General features: G+C 40.4%; 2 protein-coding genes across 3 annotated transcripts; one reads left to right on the forward strand and one right to left on the reverse strand.

Moving 5' to 3' along the window:
• The first annotated feature begins 667 nt into the window (after positions 1 to 667).
• Positions 668 to 14,178, forward strand: LOC139212006 (afadin). The gene is made up of 24 exons (XM_070842446.1): positions 668 to 796; positions 2,478 to 2,670; positions 3,263 to 3,369; positions 3,470 to 3,597; positions 3,702 to 3,784; positions 3,953 to 4,033; positions 4,160 to 4,365; positions 4,500 to 4,645; positions 5,306 to 5,400; positions 5,527 to 5,798; positions 6,025 to 6,168; positions 8,599 to 8,797; positions 8,926 to 9,017; positions 9,122 to 9,208; positions 9,332 to 9,397; positions 9,497 to 9,570; positions 10,215 to 10,333; positions 10,415 to 10,573; positions 10,706 to 10,800; positions 11,441 to 11,581; positions 12,328 to 13,221; positions 13,453 to 13,552; positions 13,678 to 13,729; positions 14,061 to 14,178. The coding sequence occupies exons 1-24, from the start codon at positions 701 to 703 to the stop codon at positions 14,152 to 14,154; spliced, it is 3,723 nt and encodes a 1,240-aa protein (XP_070698547.1). The 5' UTR covers positions 668 to 700; the 3' UTR covers positions 14,155 to 14,178.
• On the reverse strand, positions 13,626 to 16,597 carry dusp23b (dual specificity phosphatase 23b). 2 transcript variants are annotated; one of them, XM_070841687.1, is made up of 3 exons: positions 16,467 to 16,597; positions 15,517 to 15,796; positions 13,626 to 14,734 (listed from the first exon to the last, which is right to left on the reverse strand). In XM_070841687.1, the coding sequence occupies exons 2-3, from the start codon at positions 15,784 to 15,786 to the stop codon at positions 14,549 to 14,551; spliced, it is 456 nt and encodes a 151-aa protein (XP_070697788.1). In that variant the 5' UTR covers positions 15,787 to 15,796; positions 16,467 to 16,597; the 3' UTR covers positions 13,626 to 14,548. The 2 variants fall into 2 exon arrangements, with proteins under 2 accessions (XP_070697788.1, XP_070697789.1); XM_070841688.1 differs by lacking the exon at positions 16,467 to 16,597 and adding an exon at positions 16,383 to 16,413.
• Between the last annotated feature and the right edge of the window lie 219 nt (positions 16,598 to 16,816).

The raw sequence follows: 16,816 nt of genomic DNA on the forward strand, positions 1-16,816 counted from the left end.
AAAGAACAGCCAACAAAAGCTGCCCTACATACATAGTGCTGACTGAATGGGAAGACCATAAATTGTGTTGAAAATCACTGGTATGCATGAGAAGTGGGATTCCCTCAAGCGTAAATATCCGTGTCCCTGTGAAAAGGAGGATGGAAATCTCTCATGGTGACTGTGAAAATGTCTTTGAGACTTCTGCGCACTTTCGGCAGCACTTGTGATGTCTTCTGCAGCATGGTTAAAATATATCATAAATTGTTAATTACATGTAAATAGTTGCACAAGCAAACCTTTGTCAGAAATCTAAATGTGCACTTTTGCTTGTGAAAATGATATGAGAATGATTAAGGAGAAAATCGTAGATTAAATTCGGTGGTGGACTATAAAGATGAGGGATTTGTCTGTGACAGAAACTGTTTGCCTCACATAACCAAGATCCGCTGACCCGTTAAATGAAAGCAGAGGGGTGTGGGGGCTTTGGAGAGGGGATGTGGATGTGGGGATGAAGTAGGCAATTATGCTTAAGAACTCACTGCACAGAACAATGAGTATATAACTAATGGGGAACAGACTGAAGAAAGGGTTGGGTACGAATAGATCCAATACTCTGGACGTATAAGAGCTTTTCTGTCAGAGAATATTCCTCTCTGACTTTTTCTAGAAAATCTACGGCAGCCAGTCAGATAGAAACTTTGAGGCTAATTGGTGGAAAATGCCGGAGGAGGAAGAACGAGAGAAATTAGCCAAAGTCATAAGACAGTGGAACAACAACAGACTGGACTTGTTTGAAATAAGTCAACCTGATGAGGTGAGTCGCCTGCAGACATTAGACAGGGTTCATAAACCATGTAAACTCTACAAATGTCTATGTTTTATATATAACAAGTTACCAACCACCACCGAAGTAACTACAACAACTAAAGATATAGTTGCTCACAAATTTACTATGTCACTATTGGTTTGGGATATTGAACTGCCTGTTGCAAAGTCAAGTTAAAAAATTATAACAGTCGAGAAGAGAAAACATGTTCTGTGACATCAGTACAGGACATATTTTAAGCATACTGTGTGCTGGTTGTGTTTCTTTTAAAGAGCGCCAAATGAAATCACATTTAGCCATCCCTTTTTGTTGTCAAAAATAAAAATTAAATAATATTTTTTATATATAAATATGTTGTATTGTATAGTTTTTCATTACTAAGAAAAGGGTCTTTAGGGAAGTGGAGAGGCGTGTCAGTATTCGTGTTTGACTGAAAGCAGCTGGCAGGCTGAGCCCCAGCAGGGGAATGAGAGCCAAAACAACCAACCTTCGCTGCAGCCTACTTCTCCTGGACAGTGTGTTGTTAGTGGTACTGAAGAGTAAAGACCACACCAGCATTTCACCAAACCAAAGTGACATTTGCGTGTACATTAACGTGCTATTTAATGAGCTGCAGCTGAGCAGCTCATTAGATACAGGGTTATGCATAACATTTTTCTCACTGGCCTACTTGGCCAGTAGATCAGTCATTTATTGGCCCCTTGTATATTTTCATTGGCATGGCGGCCAAAAAATTGAGAATAACTCTTTTTTCAATACATTCTAGTGATTTATTAAACGCAATATGTATAGCAGTGAGGTTCCATTTGAATTAGTTCCCTTTGAGTTAGTGATATGTAAAATATGTATTACGCAAAACATAAAATCAGGCAAATATTGTTTCAGTAAATAAATGCGGTCTAGGAATGTAGATTTCTCCATATTTTGTGTAAGTTTATATCATTTTATCATATTTTATGTAGCAGGCTGCTCTCTACGTAGCCTAATACCTGTGCGTTATTCAGTCAAAATTAATGCAAAACTAGGGGTGCAAAAGCAATATAAAACATTAATTTCTCCCTTTTGGTTTGGTTCAAAAACAAGTGATTTACAGATCAGACAATCAACATACTTTTTTGAGTTTGAGTTTGTTGATCTGTAGTGACACCACCAATTAATTTTGGTCTTTGTCTATAGTGTTTATTGCACTGTTTATTGTTGTTTTTTGGTATGGAGTTGCAATCATACAAAGAAATTGACAGATTAAGAATATGCAACTAGAGTAGTAATATATATAAAACATACATATGTTTTATGTTTCATTAAGTAAATCTGTAATCCTGGAAATCTCATGAAACTGATTTTCTTTAATATTATTGACTGCATTCCTGTTTGTAAATGCAGATCTAACGCTCTATGAATAGTTGATTGTTTGGTTTAATACAAGATGTGTGAATGGAATAAAAGAAGGCCAACACGCTATAAAATGTGCAAGGTTTAATTGATTACAGTTAATATTACATGGCATCATTCTGACAGAATGTGGCAGCATTTGCACATCAGGAACGTCATTCAGGGACATTTTGAAAGCTTTATAAATTCCTACATGGTTGACCTATTCAATCTCAAAACCAATTCAACAATATGGTGTCTAAACTAAAAACTAAATCTGTTCTCTGTTTTATGGTAGAGCTTGGAGTTTCATGGTGTGATGCGCTTCTGCTTTGAGGACCATGTTGGAGGAAATGTGGCCACAAAGTGCCTGCGCATTAGCAGCAACTCCTCAACTCAGGAGGTCATCGAAACTCTTTCAGAGAAATTCCGGCCTGATATGAAGATGCTGACCACAAGTTATTCCCTGTATGAGATTCACGCCAGTAAAGGTAATCACTCAACTCAGGTGACTCGCAGTGAAAATAATGCTTCTAGCCGCTTCTTTGCTTCTTTTGTGCGATGTAGGGTTAATGAATTAAAAGGATGTCTCATTGAACTTTTAGAGCTGAAACAAAAAGTCAATTAATCAAGCAGTGGGTCGACAGAAAATGAATCAGTGACACTTTTGATGAACAAATACAGTATGAATATATATTATCCTATATTTATCATTCATTATATACACACACTGTACTGCACTATACTATATTTGATATTTTAAGTGATATTGCTGTACTATACTGTAGATCATGCTATCCTATATCACTTTATTTCACCATAAATGTTATTACATACCATCAAACACTAAGGATCATTATCATTACCATTTGATATCATATATATTTGTCGTGTTTGCTATTTACTCATATTAGACGTGTTGACCTACAATTTCTGTCCTTGTGCTGCTGCAACAACTGAATTTCTCATCTTATAATTTTCTTATCTTATTTACTGTCATTTGATGGTAAATTTAATATTTCTGATTTTTTTATCTTGTATCTTGTTTAAAACCACTTTACTGTGTTTTGTACCTGGAATAAGAACGTAAACTGGATCCAGATGAGAGGCCTTTAGTCGTACAATTAAACTGGAACACACACAACAGAGAAGGACGTTTTGTGCTCAAGAAAGACAAGGAGAGTTTGGAGGTAACACATCAAACCAATAATCTAGTCTGCAGTTTCACTCTCTCTTAAGTCGCTCGTAATCTCACACATGGACGTTCTTTTCTTGCATTGAACAATAAAGGAAAACTGTCACGAGAAGGAAAAGGGAGGCATGATCCAAAACTTCAAGAGGACACTGTCAAGAAAAGACAAGAAGAAAGAAAAGAACAAAACTAAAGCCACTGACAAGATTTCAGAGGATGAGAATGGGTAAAATGTTTCACTGTTCACTGGTAATTTTCATTTTCCTACCCGCTGGCTTCAGGCCTGCCTAACCATCAGAATAACATCAACCCCTTTAAACAAATATCCAGGTCAACTGAGAAGCCTCTGAACAACAACAGCATTTGTGTGTCTGACCATGAGACACAAAAGCAACAGAGGCAGGCTGCCCCGGGTAAGCAACCTGCAAACTGTCGAAAAATGATAATGAACTGTACAGTCTAGTGAAGAAGGGAGCCCATGTATTTTCATTCAGTACAGGCATGTTTCACTTCCAATCAATAAGGACTACCTTATATAATATAAACATGATGTCTGATGACTTCTCTCTGCTAAAATACAGGAGTTAAGCACGCAGGAAGTCTTTATCCCGACTTTTCAGATCAAACTGGTTTACCAATTGGAATTCAAATCTGTGATAACTGTAAGTATAAAACAAAATACTTTTCCACAGTGTTATTTTCTGGTTTGATGCTTGTCAGTTGAAAGCTCACTGGCCTCTCTCTCCTAACGTTCCTCCTGCCCCCTGCTGGTATCTTTTCCATTTCAGCTGAGGAAGCCTTCCTGTCTGCAGTCATAAATTACACTAACAGCTCCACAGTTCATTTCAAGCTCTCACCTGCATACATCCTCTATGCTGTGGGACGCTTTGCTCTGCAACGCCATTACAGGCGAGGCTTCCCACCTTCAGGGCAGGCACACAGCGTAAGCTCGATCACAAACAAAATGGTGGCCATGACAGGGAAGGTCATCCAGGCAAGTACAAGAAACCTCTTACTTCTGTTACATTTGCACGCAAACTCAGTTTACAAGCAAACTGAGAAACCAAAGGCACATCCGCCAGGTGTTCTCTGAGTTAACATGACACTGCTGCTGTATTTGCCTTGCAGAGGCAGCAGGCCATCGCCGGTGCTCTCGCCTTCTGGATGGCCAATTCCTCTGAGCTGCTGAACTTCCTCAAGCATGACAAAGACCTCAGTTCGCTCACACAGCAAAGCCAGCTGGATCTGTCCCACCTGGTGCACAAAGCTTACAGGTACAGACGTGACCAGAGATTAAGTTTGAATACACATGTGCAATCAGTCATCCAAGAACATGGCCTTCTACTATCCAAAAATGAGCCACTGTACTAAAAACATGTCATCAAACGCGGTGTTGCAATCACATCTGACCCTGCTCACTGCGCTCTCTACCTTTTCAAGTCCTCTTAGAGGCACTCTAAGAGTCTCAGACCACCAAAACAAACCACTTAAAAATAGGTTCTTTCCCACTGCACTCTAACTAACAATTATTTTCATTGTCGATTAAACTGATGAGTTTTTCAGAAAATAGTGAAACTTGTTAATGTTTCCCAAAGCCCAAGATGACGTCTTCAAATGTGCCTGTTTTGTCCACAACCCAAAGAAATTCTGTTTACTGTCATAGAAGAGTAAAGAAAACAGAAAATATTCACATTCAAGAAATCGAAGAAATTCTCAAACTGATTGCAATTGCAACCAGAGTCTCAGTACAGAAATGCCAAACATGTGAGAGGGATATTTAAGGGATAAAATGTTTATGTTGTTTTATGTAAGGATGAAGTTAATAGAATGATAAAGCTTGTTAGTTAAAGGCTTCCAGACAGAAAATGCTTGCATGTGGATGTTATGCAAAATATACAGTGTAAAGCCTTATATGTGTGTTTTATTCCCCCAAGTTGCTTGCTACAGTGTCTACAGAATGAGTTAAGGAAGCACATGCCAACTTTTTTGATTGATCCTGAGCAACATGGCAGACTGCCTGTTGGTATAGGTAAATGTTTGCTTCTTTAGAAATAATACAGCTACAATTATCTCACCCTGCACTCCACATAATTCATGAGCTGTGACGAAGCAAGACATTTTCAAAAACTATAAATGTTTGTCTTGTCTGTCGCAGAGATGGTGCTGAACACCTTGATGAACACCATGTCTCTTTTACGCCGCTGTCGGGTCAACCCTGCCCTCACCATCCAGCTCTTCTCCCAGCTCTTTCACTTTGTCAGTGCCTGGATTTTCAACCAGCTCATGAGTCCAGAGGCAAACACCCCGGGCCTGCGCTCCCACTACTGGGGAGCTGCTCTCCGCCAGAGGCTCATGGCCATCGAAGCCTGGGCGGAGAGGCAGGGCCTGGAGCTGGCTGCTGACTGCCACCTCGGACACATTATCCAGGTCACTCCCTCCCTGTCTGAATATCCATAACAAGACTTGTTCTCAGCTTTTATGAAAATTGGATCAGTGTTGTCTACAGTGCCAGCTTCTGCCTCAAAAACTGCTCTTAATACATTTCTGAAATTGTTGAGGCTTTGCAGTTCTTATCTCAGATTTTATTTACATGTCAGAGCACATATTTCAGTTGGTACAAGCTGTTAAAATAGCTTTGCCTGGCTGTTTCTAGGCAACCACGCTCCTGACCATGAATAAGTACTCAATGAAAGACGCGAAGGACATCCAGAATACCTGTTTCAGGCTGAACTCACTGCAGCTGCAGACGTTGCTTGCTGGCTACCTCTATGCACCCACTGAGCCTCACATTCCCCCTGTGAGTACTTTTCATCTATTCTTACACTCTCACGTTTCTGCTGCAAACCGTGTTTGAAACTACAATCCTTGCAAGATATTCCTGAGCCTGTAGAAATGAAAGTACAACCACTAAATAGAACTCAGATCAGAGCGAACAGAGACAATATATGGGGTATTTAGTGCTGATGACCTGCACTTTGATTGCAGTGAGAGTAGTTGAAAGCAGCGGCAGCCTCAACCACAGAGCAGGAGCTCAGCAGTATAGATTTAAAATTATAAATAATTAACAATGATGAATATGATCATGAATAATATATGAAGAATAGTAAAGCGAATCACATAAACCCATTTCTTTTGAGTGAAATATCCTTCTAATACTTTGTTGAATATTATGTGTGTAAAAAAAAATGTGAATGTGACTACCCATCCTCTGTGTGACAAAAGCCATGACAAGTTTCCCCTTAAACTACTATTACAGGGAATTAATTTAGTGAATGGGCTGTGTGCAAGTCACATACAATATTGCCCTCTAGTGGAACTTAGGTTTCCCATACAGGGCAGCTGCATCAATTTAGGAGAGAATAAACTACCAATCCAATACAGCCTATAACAATTATACTCAAACATCTAGCATCATGATGCAAGGGTCAAATTAGCCCCAGTTTGTGTCTCTCTTTCTACCTTTGAGGCTTTGACAATCTTCGAAAAACCCTCATATAACACAACAAAGATGCTGGAATAGATATGCAAATTACTACAGGTTCCATCATGCACATGAGGTAGGTAGGATAAGGATGTATAATGTATGGACTGTAAAGAATATACAGGCACAATGTAACAGGGTCATTTCACAGGAATTTGTTTCTGACACTGTGACAGATTTAAGATTAAAGATAAAAACAACATACATTTAGAAATAATAGTGGCATGTTTTGCACTTTCAAAAATATTTGCTGGGTTTTGCCAGACTTGCATATAAAGTTAGCTAAAGACGATCCTGCTAATTATATAAAAGACAAACCTAAAATTAGCTCAGCCACTGCAAGTCATGTGCTCACATCTGATACCACTGCAAAGACCGTAGATAACAATAGCATAAAAGCTTAAAGCACCATATCAACACACAAAAGAGCGAGATGGTGTTAGCTAGTTAGCAGCTGTTGGCAGCCTCCTACGGTTAGCTTAGCCAAACACACAGACAGTAATTGAGCATAAACTCACATTAAACGTGTCAGGGCCAGCAGCAGATACTTAGCTTGCTGATGTGAAGCCACAGACTGTTGACAGCGGGACAGGAAACTCGGCGGGACAGGAACATTTGTGGTAGCTGGAGTTAGCCAGAGTTAACAACAAACTACGAAATGCCCAGTGGACACCGGGGGCAGCGGCGGGCGGGTAGTTGTCAATTTAAATATCCAGCTTTCACTAAACGGGCTGCGTTTGGTTTGTCTCCATGTTGTGGGCAAGTTTTACAACAACTAGCTTAGTGCTGTAACTGCTAGCTAGTGTGACATGTGGAGAAGCTGAGTTGAGCCTCCACTGCTGTTACCATGACAACGAAGAATACTAATACTACTACTACTACTACTGCTGCTGCTGCTGCTGTTACCATGACAACGAAGAGTACTACTGCTACCATGACAACAAAGAGTACTACTACTACTACTACTGCTGTTACCATAACATATGGCATTGCTGCTTACAGCTGCTGTTTCTACTAGTACTGCAAACTACTACAAGTATCACTGCCTCTACTACTACTTACTCCTACTACTACCACTGGTACTACAACTACTGCTGCTGCCAGTGGTGGAAGGAGGTATTTAGATATTTTTATTAAGTCAGTACAATAAAAGACTTCTAAAATAAATTTAAAATACTCAACTTCATGTCCTACATCCCTATTTAAGTGAAAAGAAATGTAAGAATGATCTACATATTGTTCATGTAGCAGAATGTTCTGTGTGAGTATTATTATATTAACTGTATTAGCTTTTAACTGTATTATTCTGTATATGATTGCATGTTTTTTATGTTTAAAAATTAGTGAAAGTATAGTGTGTGTGTTTTCTGAGATATAGTGATGTAGTACAATAAAATAGCATTAAACATACACAAAAACGTACCATTACAGTCATTGGCCGCTTTCCACCACTGAGTACCACCTCTACTTTCTGTTATTTACAATTTTACTTACCTCTACAATTAGTGCCACTACCACTGCAGCTAAATCACTACACTAGGACAGTATTAGTACAACATTAAACTTTTCTGCAGTCAGGGTCATCTGCAGGAAGGTCTTCAGTGTTTTGCTCAGGGACACAGCAGGCAGATTGGATGTCCCTTCCCTGAAGCCTTGTCACAGAATGACAAATGCCAATCTATATACTAGAACGACCTTATCCTGAAATATTTCCGCCGTCTGATCCGCTTGTCATCCTCCCTGCAGGATTTGATCGATGCCGTAGTGATGGCCGCTGAGGCCTCAGCAGATAACCTGATTCGGAGCGAAGGACGGGACATCCAGCCGGAGGAGAGCCTCGATCTCCACCTGCCCTTCCTGCTGCCGGAGGGAGGATACTCCTGTGACACTGTGAGAGGAATCCCTCCAGGGTTCAGGGAATTTTTGGAGCCAATTTGCCAGAAAGGTAGAGAGGATTCTGAATTGTCATATTTGTAAAAAGTCAACAAGCTGAAATAAAATAGAAGGGATGTATTATACCTAAGATAATCACACCTAAAATGGCTTCTTTGTTTGATTTTTGTATTGTTCCAGGTCTTTGCTCTTTAACGTCCCAGCCAAACTCCAAAGGTGACTGGACCGTGTACTTCAGTGAACCAACTTCCTCTGCAGAGGCCATGTACTTGGTACAGAAAAACACACATTTGTTGTTTCAGATATATTGAAATATAATTGAATTTTAATAGATTTTTAGAACAGTGATGTATTTTATTTCTATTTTCTTCAACAGGCAGCGCACAGAGAGCCAGAGATTGTGACGATCACACTGAACAAACCTCTCAACAGTGGGATGGGAGTCAGCATTGTTGCTGCCAAGGTGACTGCCTCAAATCTGCCAAGATGTTTTTTCCTGATTCTGATGCGTTCAGTGACTGAAACTGTTCAAATATCTGCTAAAAGTCTCATCTAATTAACATCCTGCCTCTTATTTTCACCACAGGGGGCAGGGCAAGATAACGTTGGCATCTATATCAAATCTATTGTCAAAGGAGGACCGGCTGAAATGGTGAGAAGTGACACATTTTCGCACTGAGCTTCACATGTGGAATGAATATAATCATTTTAATGGAATTGTACCAGAAATAATGCACAAAATCTCTTGCAGAACGGCAGGTTAACAGCTGGGGATCAGCTACTGAGTGTGGATGGTCAGAGCCTGGTCGGCCTCGGCCAGGAAAGGTAGCCCCACAGCAATATCATGTGTGCATTGTTAGTCTATTGGTGGGTTGTTCCACCACTTTGGTCCAGACTGAAATGTCTCTATTATTACTATTGGATGAACACACTCTTTTATTGTCCCCAGAGGATGTATCCTAATAACTTTCAGGACTCTTCTTGTTTTTATTAAGTTCCAGATAAAGTCGTGAAATATAAGTGATGGTACAAACATGTTTGGGTGGATTAATATTATACAGATATCCAAATACTCGACGACGTTATGAAGCAGTTTTCAGATACCCAACAGGTGGCAGCAGTATAATGTCTCTTTTTTTTGCTGTGTATATTAGTTTTCAGTTTTACAGATAACTTCAATGCAAATAAATACTCAACACACAAGCAAAGGGGGGGTTCTAGTTGCTTAGGAATTGAATATGAAAAGATTAATTGATGCAGCTGGCCCAAAACTAGTGAGATTTAATGTGTAGATTCACTGTAGTGGCTGCACCAAAAGTATAAATTTAACTGGGAGGCAGTTCTGCTCTGAGACCAAGATAATTTTATTGAAAGTATGACACAAAGGCTTTCAAAATGAATGACACGTCAGCTTAATTAACAGTTTAATGGGGCAACAAACTGACCTTATTTATCTTGTATTGATTTAGGGCAGCAGCTATCATGATTCAAACCGGCCCCGTTGTGACCTTACAGGTTGCAAAGTTTGGAGCGAGCTACCACGGCCTGGGGGCTCTGTTGGGTGAGCCACCATCAGAAAGAACTACAGGTAAATACACAATCAAAGTTCAACCATTTCCCCCCATTTTTTGCTCTTTGTGACCTTTGTGACCTTTTCTTGCTTCACAAGGCTATAAAAGCCACGCTAAGCCAAACAGTAAGGCGCTGGTGCTGTACGGCGTTGTGGACCCGGGGCCCTCTGAACAGCTCCATGGAAGCAGCAAAAGGAGGAAGGACCAGATAATGCAGAGAAACAGACAGCTTTATCGCTCCAATCCCAACATGACCTGTGGGTACTCCTCTATTTTTATCCCTTATCACTGCTGGGCTCATACAGTACAGTAAATACCGTCATGTTTAATGCTTGAGGGCGAGTCACAATAGCAACAGTGGTGTGTTTAATTTTTTCTCCTTGTTTCAGCAGATTTTGCCCCCGAGGATGGTGGCGAAGCTGGTGACCCTGTTGTGGGAGGGAACAGCATCGCTGCTGTCTCTAATATCAACCTGTGTGCCGATGTGAGATTTTTCTGCATTTCTAATTCCTTCCAACATTTGTAAAATATTAAGTCACTATGAAGAAGAGTATCAGCTTGTCTTGTCTATTTTTCAGTGGCTATTTACACCCCGGCTGGTCACGCAGTGTAAAGAACAATAAATGACTAATTAGCTTAGCATGGTAGTTATAGTAAAACAGTTAATTACATTAATTTATTTGTTAATTTATATATTTCAGTTTTCTTTTATTGCTATCAGTTTTCAGTTGCAGTTTGGTTAGGTTTGGGCACCAAAAGTACTTGGTCAAGTTTAGGAAAAGATACATCAAATGCAAATATAAAAGGCAGTGAACATTAAACATTAAATCTTCTTTCCAATAGCATCTGCCAAAAAGAATATTGTATAGTAATACTGCTTCTTGTTTGCGGACTGCTGGTCTTGCTGCCTTGAGTGTTGTTGTCTTTTAATGGTTGTTTGTTGTCTTGATTTAGTCTTGGTTGTTTTGTACGTCTTTATGTGATAAATCCCATCGCTTGTGTACTTGCAAAGGTGTTGGTATAGTTTTATTTTGGATGGATGGCGGTGTGTTGTGGTGCATAACTTTACGATGGCTCTAACTGAATTTCTGCCTTTTTTCTTTACTTTTTACGTCTGCGTTCAGACTTATCACAGGGAATACCTGACACTTCCGACTCCTAAATCCCAGGACAAGAAACTGTCTCAATCCAGTCAACCACGGCCGACGTTCAAAGTGTCTTCGAGGCCTTTAGATGGACAGAGCTCCAGTAAGAAGAGCTTCATGGTAAGTCTGTATTAAACGCTACAGAGTCTTCATGTTTCTCTGGCACCAAAATAGTTGATCATATGTTATTTACAATTTACTAAAACAAATGAACAGTTGACATTGTTCACAGTGGTGGAAAGTAACTAAGAACATTTACTCAAGTACTTTTACTTAAATACTTGGACTTTACTTGAGTTTTTTTATTTTAATGACAGCTGACAGCTTTAAACTTTGACAGCTATAATATGATTGGCTTGTGCACTACATGTATCTGAAAGATACAGACACTAGCTACTTTTCAGATACAAAATTTACATGAAAAACATGATACGCTTATAAAATACAATGCATGGTTAAAGATGAATATAATAGTTTCCAAAACTTTTGAGACTCCTTACAAAAAAAGCGATGGCCCTTCTGGTTGTTTCAGATGTCTCTGAGTTGGCAGCAGTTCTGCCAAGGAAACATATCAGATGATGACATTTCAACTGTTCAAATGGTCCAATATTTCACAAAAAGTCATGTGATGATCTCTCAGATTTAAATTGTGACCCTTCAGAGGGGCCCGACCCCTAGTTTAAGAACCACTCAATCAAACTACCTAACACTAAGAAAAAAGTGGGAGAAAATTAGTACTATTACATTGTTGTAGTGGTATTTTTTATCAAAGTAAAAGATGTGAGTACTTCTTGCACCGTTTATTGTTCACAAAATGATAAAAACACAGAGGTAAATGCTACAAAAATCTCTGTCTCCCCTTCTAGCGCCAAGCTCTGTCACAGGAGAACTTGTGCATGGACAGTGGAGGCCCCCTGCTGGACAAAAGCCAGAATGTGTGGGAGCAGAGAGACCAGCATGCAAAGCAAACCATGAGCCACTATTCATCTTTCCCAATCCGCTCAGCTGTTTCTACTCATGACATCCTCTCGGATAATTCCTCTCCTACAAAACGGCAGCAGGGCGGCCAAGCAAGTGGCGCCGGCGTCTGGAAAACTCCTTTTTCACAACATCCAACACCTACTCCTTCGACCCAGCCCATCCGCATAGACATCCCTGTAACCAGACCAGTGAACACACAGACAAACCCTCCACTCACCACCTTCCAGAGTTCATCTTTGCTGGCAGCAAGGATGAGCCAAACCCTTAAAGCAAATGGACATAAACACAGTCCTCAAAACCAAGCTAGTAACATTTATGCATGTCCCGTTCCTGCAGCCAAGAAGCTACCTCAGCCCTCACTTCTGTCACAGCCGCAAAGATCCTCCATGCACAGGGACCAGGCAACGAAACCCCAAGTCAGCATCCCTCCAACAAAACACGTCTCCTTCCAAGAGCCTCCCACTCAGCAGAAGCAGGGCATGGATCCTACAAAGAAAAAAGACCCTCAGGAGATGTGTGGTCCGTGGAGGAGGGAGGCCCAGGAGAAGCTGGAGAAGCAGCAGAGGCTTCACGTGGTGGAGCTCCTGGAGCAGGAGGTGCAGGAGCTCCAGGCCAAAGCGAGGCGCACGGCAGAGGAGAGCGACCGGCTCCGAAGGCTCAGCCTGGAGTGGCAGTTTCAGAAGAGGCTGCAGGAAATCCAGCAGAGAGGAGAGGACGAGGAGGAGGATGAAGATTGGGACATGATGGTGACGATACAGCAGCTGGAAAAAAGAGCACAGGTGAGGTGCACATAAGGGGAAGATCCACCCTAAAAAGGCACTTCGGGAAACGTTAATGATATGTAACAGATGAAAAGTACACAGGATCTTTTCCTTTAACAGCTTCTGCCAAATGCTATAATACAAATATTATATATTCACTTTCAACAACACTTGTAGAGAAATTTGAATAATAAAGCTGGTATTTAAAACGCCACAATAACCTATGTCAAATTTTTTTTCCATCTTTAGAACAAGAGAAGCTCTGCTGGGAACATCAACACTGAGTTGAAAGAGGTGGAAAAGCAGGCAGAAACTCATCCCTCCCAAAAGGAAGACCAGGCAAAGACAGGTGATTGTCCACTTGTACAGAAAAGAAAATGTACTATTTTGCTGTCAATTTAATTTATTTATTCTGTTTTCGCTCATCAAACATCTTAGTTTTTGCACATTACAACATTTCCATGTTTTCAGCAGATCAAAAACTCACCGGATTGGGTCAAGACAATCACAACATGGCATCAAATGAGTGAGTTTTTGGCAAACCAATGAAACTGAATCAAATCACACAAGCAGCTACTTATGCAGCATTTCTACACATGACGTCTCAATGACACAGAAATGTCCACACACAACAAGCTTCTTAATCTAATTTATTTTACTTTTTAAAACAGTGAGAGCTTATTGCAATTTAACTCTTCCAAAAAGTATTTGAGAGAGATCCCTGAGTAAAATAAATCTAAAGACTGAACTCTATCGATATATTTTAAAAACAGTACAGGCTACTGTTTGTGTCCCCATAAGTTATTCCCCATTCATACAGTTCAAGTATTCCTGCTGATTTCATTGTTCATTCACAGAAACCAGGAGGAGAAAATCAAGAGAGCGTCGGCTCCTGAGAAGCTCACATTCAAAGAGCGTCAGCGTCTCTTTTCCCTGGCGTCCAGTGCATAAGAGACGGTTCTAAAGCCTTGTAAACAGAAATGTCTATATGAACAAAAGTAATGATGTGCAAGTGAAATGGCAGCATACAGTACCATGTAAAAAGGCAGTGTGTGTGTGTGTGTGTGTGTGTGTGTGTGTGTGTGTGTGTGTGTGTGTGTGTGTTTACTGCAGAAATGTTTGTCCTTGTTAAATGTCCTAAGGCCATACTGTAGTCAATAGTGTGTAATAGTAATTTTTTGATTCATCATCTGTTTAAATATTCATTTTTGTATTTTCCTTTTCCTAGATAATAATGTGTTTATGTACTTATATAATTGAGGCACTTCTTCCACTTTTCATGATTCTTATTAACTAAAAAAACAGAAACAGAAGTCTTACTACAACAGTTCCCTCTGTGTAAAAGCTACTTTGTGCGCTGATAAAACTGCACCACAGCTTTCTCTTGCTCGTGAGTCTCGATGGAGCCTTGCCGCAGTCTGCGGATCTCGTTGATGGCTTCGATCCCCGACATCTTCCTCGTCTTCACCAGGTAGCAGGCCAGCATGGTCCCCGTTCTCCCATGACCATGCATGCAGTGGACTCCCACACCCTGAAGAGGAACAACACAACATTTATGTTACAGCACACACACCCTGCATTAGTCACTGTTATAAGACAGCGATTTACATGTTGTTTCTGCAGGTAGAGCTTGTGTAGTTGGTTGATTAATTGATAATTAATTGACGGAAAATTAAATGCCAACTATTCTATTCAATCAAGAAGTATTGAAGTATTTTTGTTTTCTAACAACCAATGCTTTTCTTTGTCATATGCAACGTTAAACTGAATGTTTGGTTTTTATACTGTTAATCGGACAAAGAAAGCATTTTAAAGACATCACTCTGGATTTTAAGAAATGATTGCAAGTCTTTCTAACTATTTTCTGACATTTTATAGAACAAATAATGAATGATTTCTTTCAAGCAATGCTCAACAAAACCATGAATACTGACCCTTTCTCACTACTGGAAGAAGATACTCCAAACAACAGACTAAGCTTCAGTAAAAACTTTGGTGCCGACAGCCTTGATGAGAATTTAAAAGAAAACTGAATGCCCATACACTGACAAAGGCTTTTAAAGCTTCCACCCTTTTAACTTTCTGATTCATGCACTTTGGACGAGCTGCAAGGTTGTGAAAGACAGTTTTTCCTTTTCACTGTTCCAGGGGCTTCATCAAAGTCAAGAAAACTAAATGCCAAATATATTAGGTTACAGTGCTTGTGGCTTGTGGGCCAGCGTACAATGCTAGACTCAACCCTGGAGAGTCCTGAAAGTACTTTATAAGCACAACCATCCATTAAAGCACTCGATCAAGTATCTGAGACCTTACCTCCCCCTTGGAGTTGGCCTCTTCCACGATGGAAAGGAATCTGTCAATCTGACTTGGTGAAGGAGGAGTGAAGTCCGCTATCTTGATGTGGTGCAGCTGTAACTCTGGGCACGAGTCATAGTAAGGTGGTTTTCTCTCACACAGGCAAACCAGGTGTTTGATACCATTGTCCAGCAGGTACTGGTATTCAGAGGTCATCCTGGGCAGTGCCAGTCCGGCCAATTTGCCTGGGTCGACAAAGGAGAAATTGTGTGGAGGAGAGGAGGCCATGGCTGTGAAACTGAGAAGAGGAGAGAAAGACAGTCGAATCAAGCCAGTTCATATATAACATATACAACACTTCATTATTTGATGTAGAGTACATGAAGCAAATATTCACTCTCTGGCTAAAACACACAAGTGGATACAAAGAAGGACACTGGCATTTTGAGGCAGGTATTTTTAGTTCAACAGGTTGAACAATTCCAGTATATTGGCTTTAGAGAGTGCAAAAAGTAAACACTCAGTCCAAGCTGAAATACAACCAGTGGCTATTTGTCAAGCCAGCCTCAGCAGACTGGCTGGGCCAGTTCAGTGTCTGAGAGGAGGATTAGTTTGACAACAGTACATATTTCAACATAATAAGCTACAGGCCTGAAAATACACTACGTAGGCCTCACCAGACTCCACCTAGCTTTACGGAAAGTTTAGAGGAGTGTGGCCTTTAGATTTAACGTCAGCTAATGTGTCAAGAACCCTGAAGCTAACTAACCTTAACAGAGGCTGTCATTTCCCACCCAGCTAGCTTAGCCACCTTAACGTTTTACACACACTAATGCGAGCTACTGTAACGTTAGCTTTTAGCTTGAATGAAGCCATTCACTCACTGCCTGTCTGTTATTGAACACAGTTGTATCAATGCTCCGTCTGTCCCACAGATAACCAATAAAATGTACTATACTGTTACTTACAGTTTTCCTCTGAGGGGAATGGGCGTTCCGCTACTTGAAGCTAATGCTAGCTAGCTAGCTAACCTTTGAGCTACCTGCTAAGTCAACTGCTAGCCAGCAGAGTAGATACAAACTGTCCACAGTGGGGTTTGTCAACCACTACAGTACTGTTACAAACGTACAAACACGTTATATAACTAATGCTAGGTGGGGCAGTCCTGCCGTCATTATGACTAGATCAGCTAAAAGAAACAAAACGTGACGATGGTCAAAATGTACTGATGGCGAATGTGAGATACTTCTGATCCGAGAGCGGCAGCTTCACGAAAAAGATAAGAACATAAAACAGTTACAAAGCTGTAAAAATAAAA

This window comes from Pempheris klunzingeri, chromosome 13 (assembly GCF_042242105.1).
Source record: "Pempheris klunzingeri isolate RE-2024b chromosome 13, fPemKlu1.hap1, whole genome shotgun sequence".
Lineage (NCBI taxonomy): Eukaryota > Metazoa > Chordata > Actinopteri > Acropomatiformes > Pempheridae > Pempheris > Pempheris klunzingeri.

Excerpts from the sequence above, each read along its gene's own strand:
- LOC139212006 (XM_070842446.1), top strand. The coding sequence starts at position 701 with ATGCCGGAGGAGGAAGAACGAGAGAAATTAGCCAAAGTCATAAGACAG. Across the intron at positions 2,671-3,262 it reads TGAGATTCACGCCAGTAAAG|AACGTAAACTGGATCCAGAT; the intron begins GTAATCACTCAA and ends ACCTGGAATAAG. Across the intron at positions 9,018-9,121 it reads CTGCAGAGGCCATGTACTTG|GCAGCGCACAGAGAGCCAGA; the intron begins GTACAGAAAAAC and ends TTTCTTCAACAG.
- dusp23b (XM_070841687.1), bottom strand. The coding sequence starts at position 15,786 with ATGGCCTCCTCTCCTCCACACAATTTCTCCTTTGTCGACCCAGGCAAA. Across the intron at positions 14,735-15,516 it reads AGGCCAACTCCAAGGGGGAG|GGTGTGGGAGTCCACTGCAT; the intron begins GTAAGGTCTCAG and ends GTTCCTCTTCAG.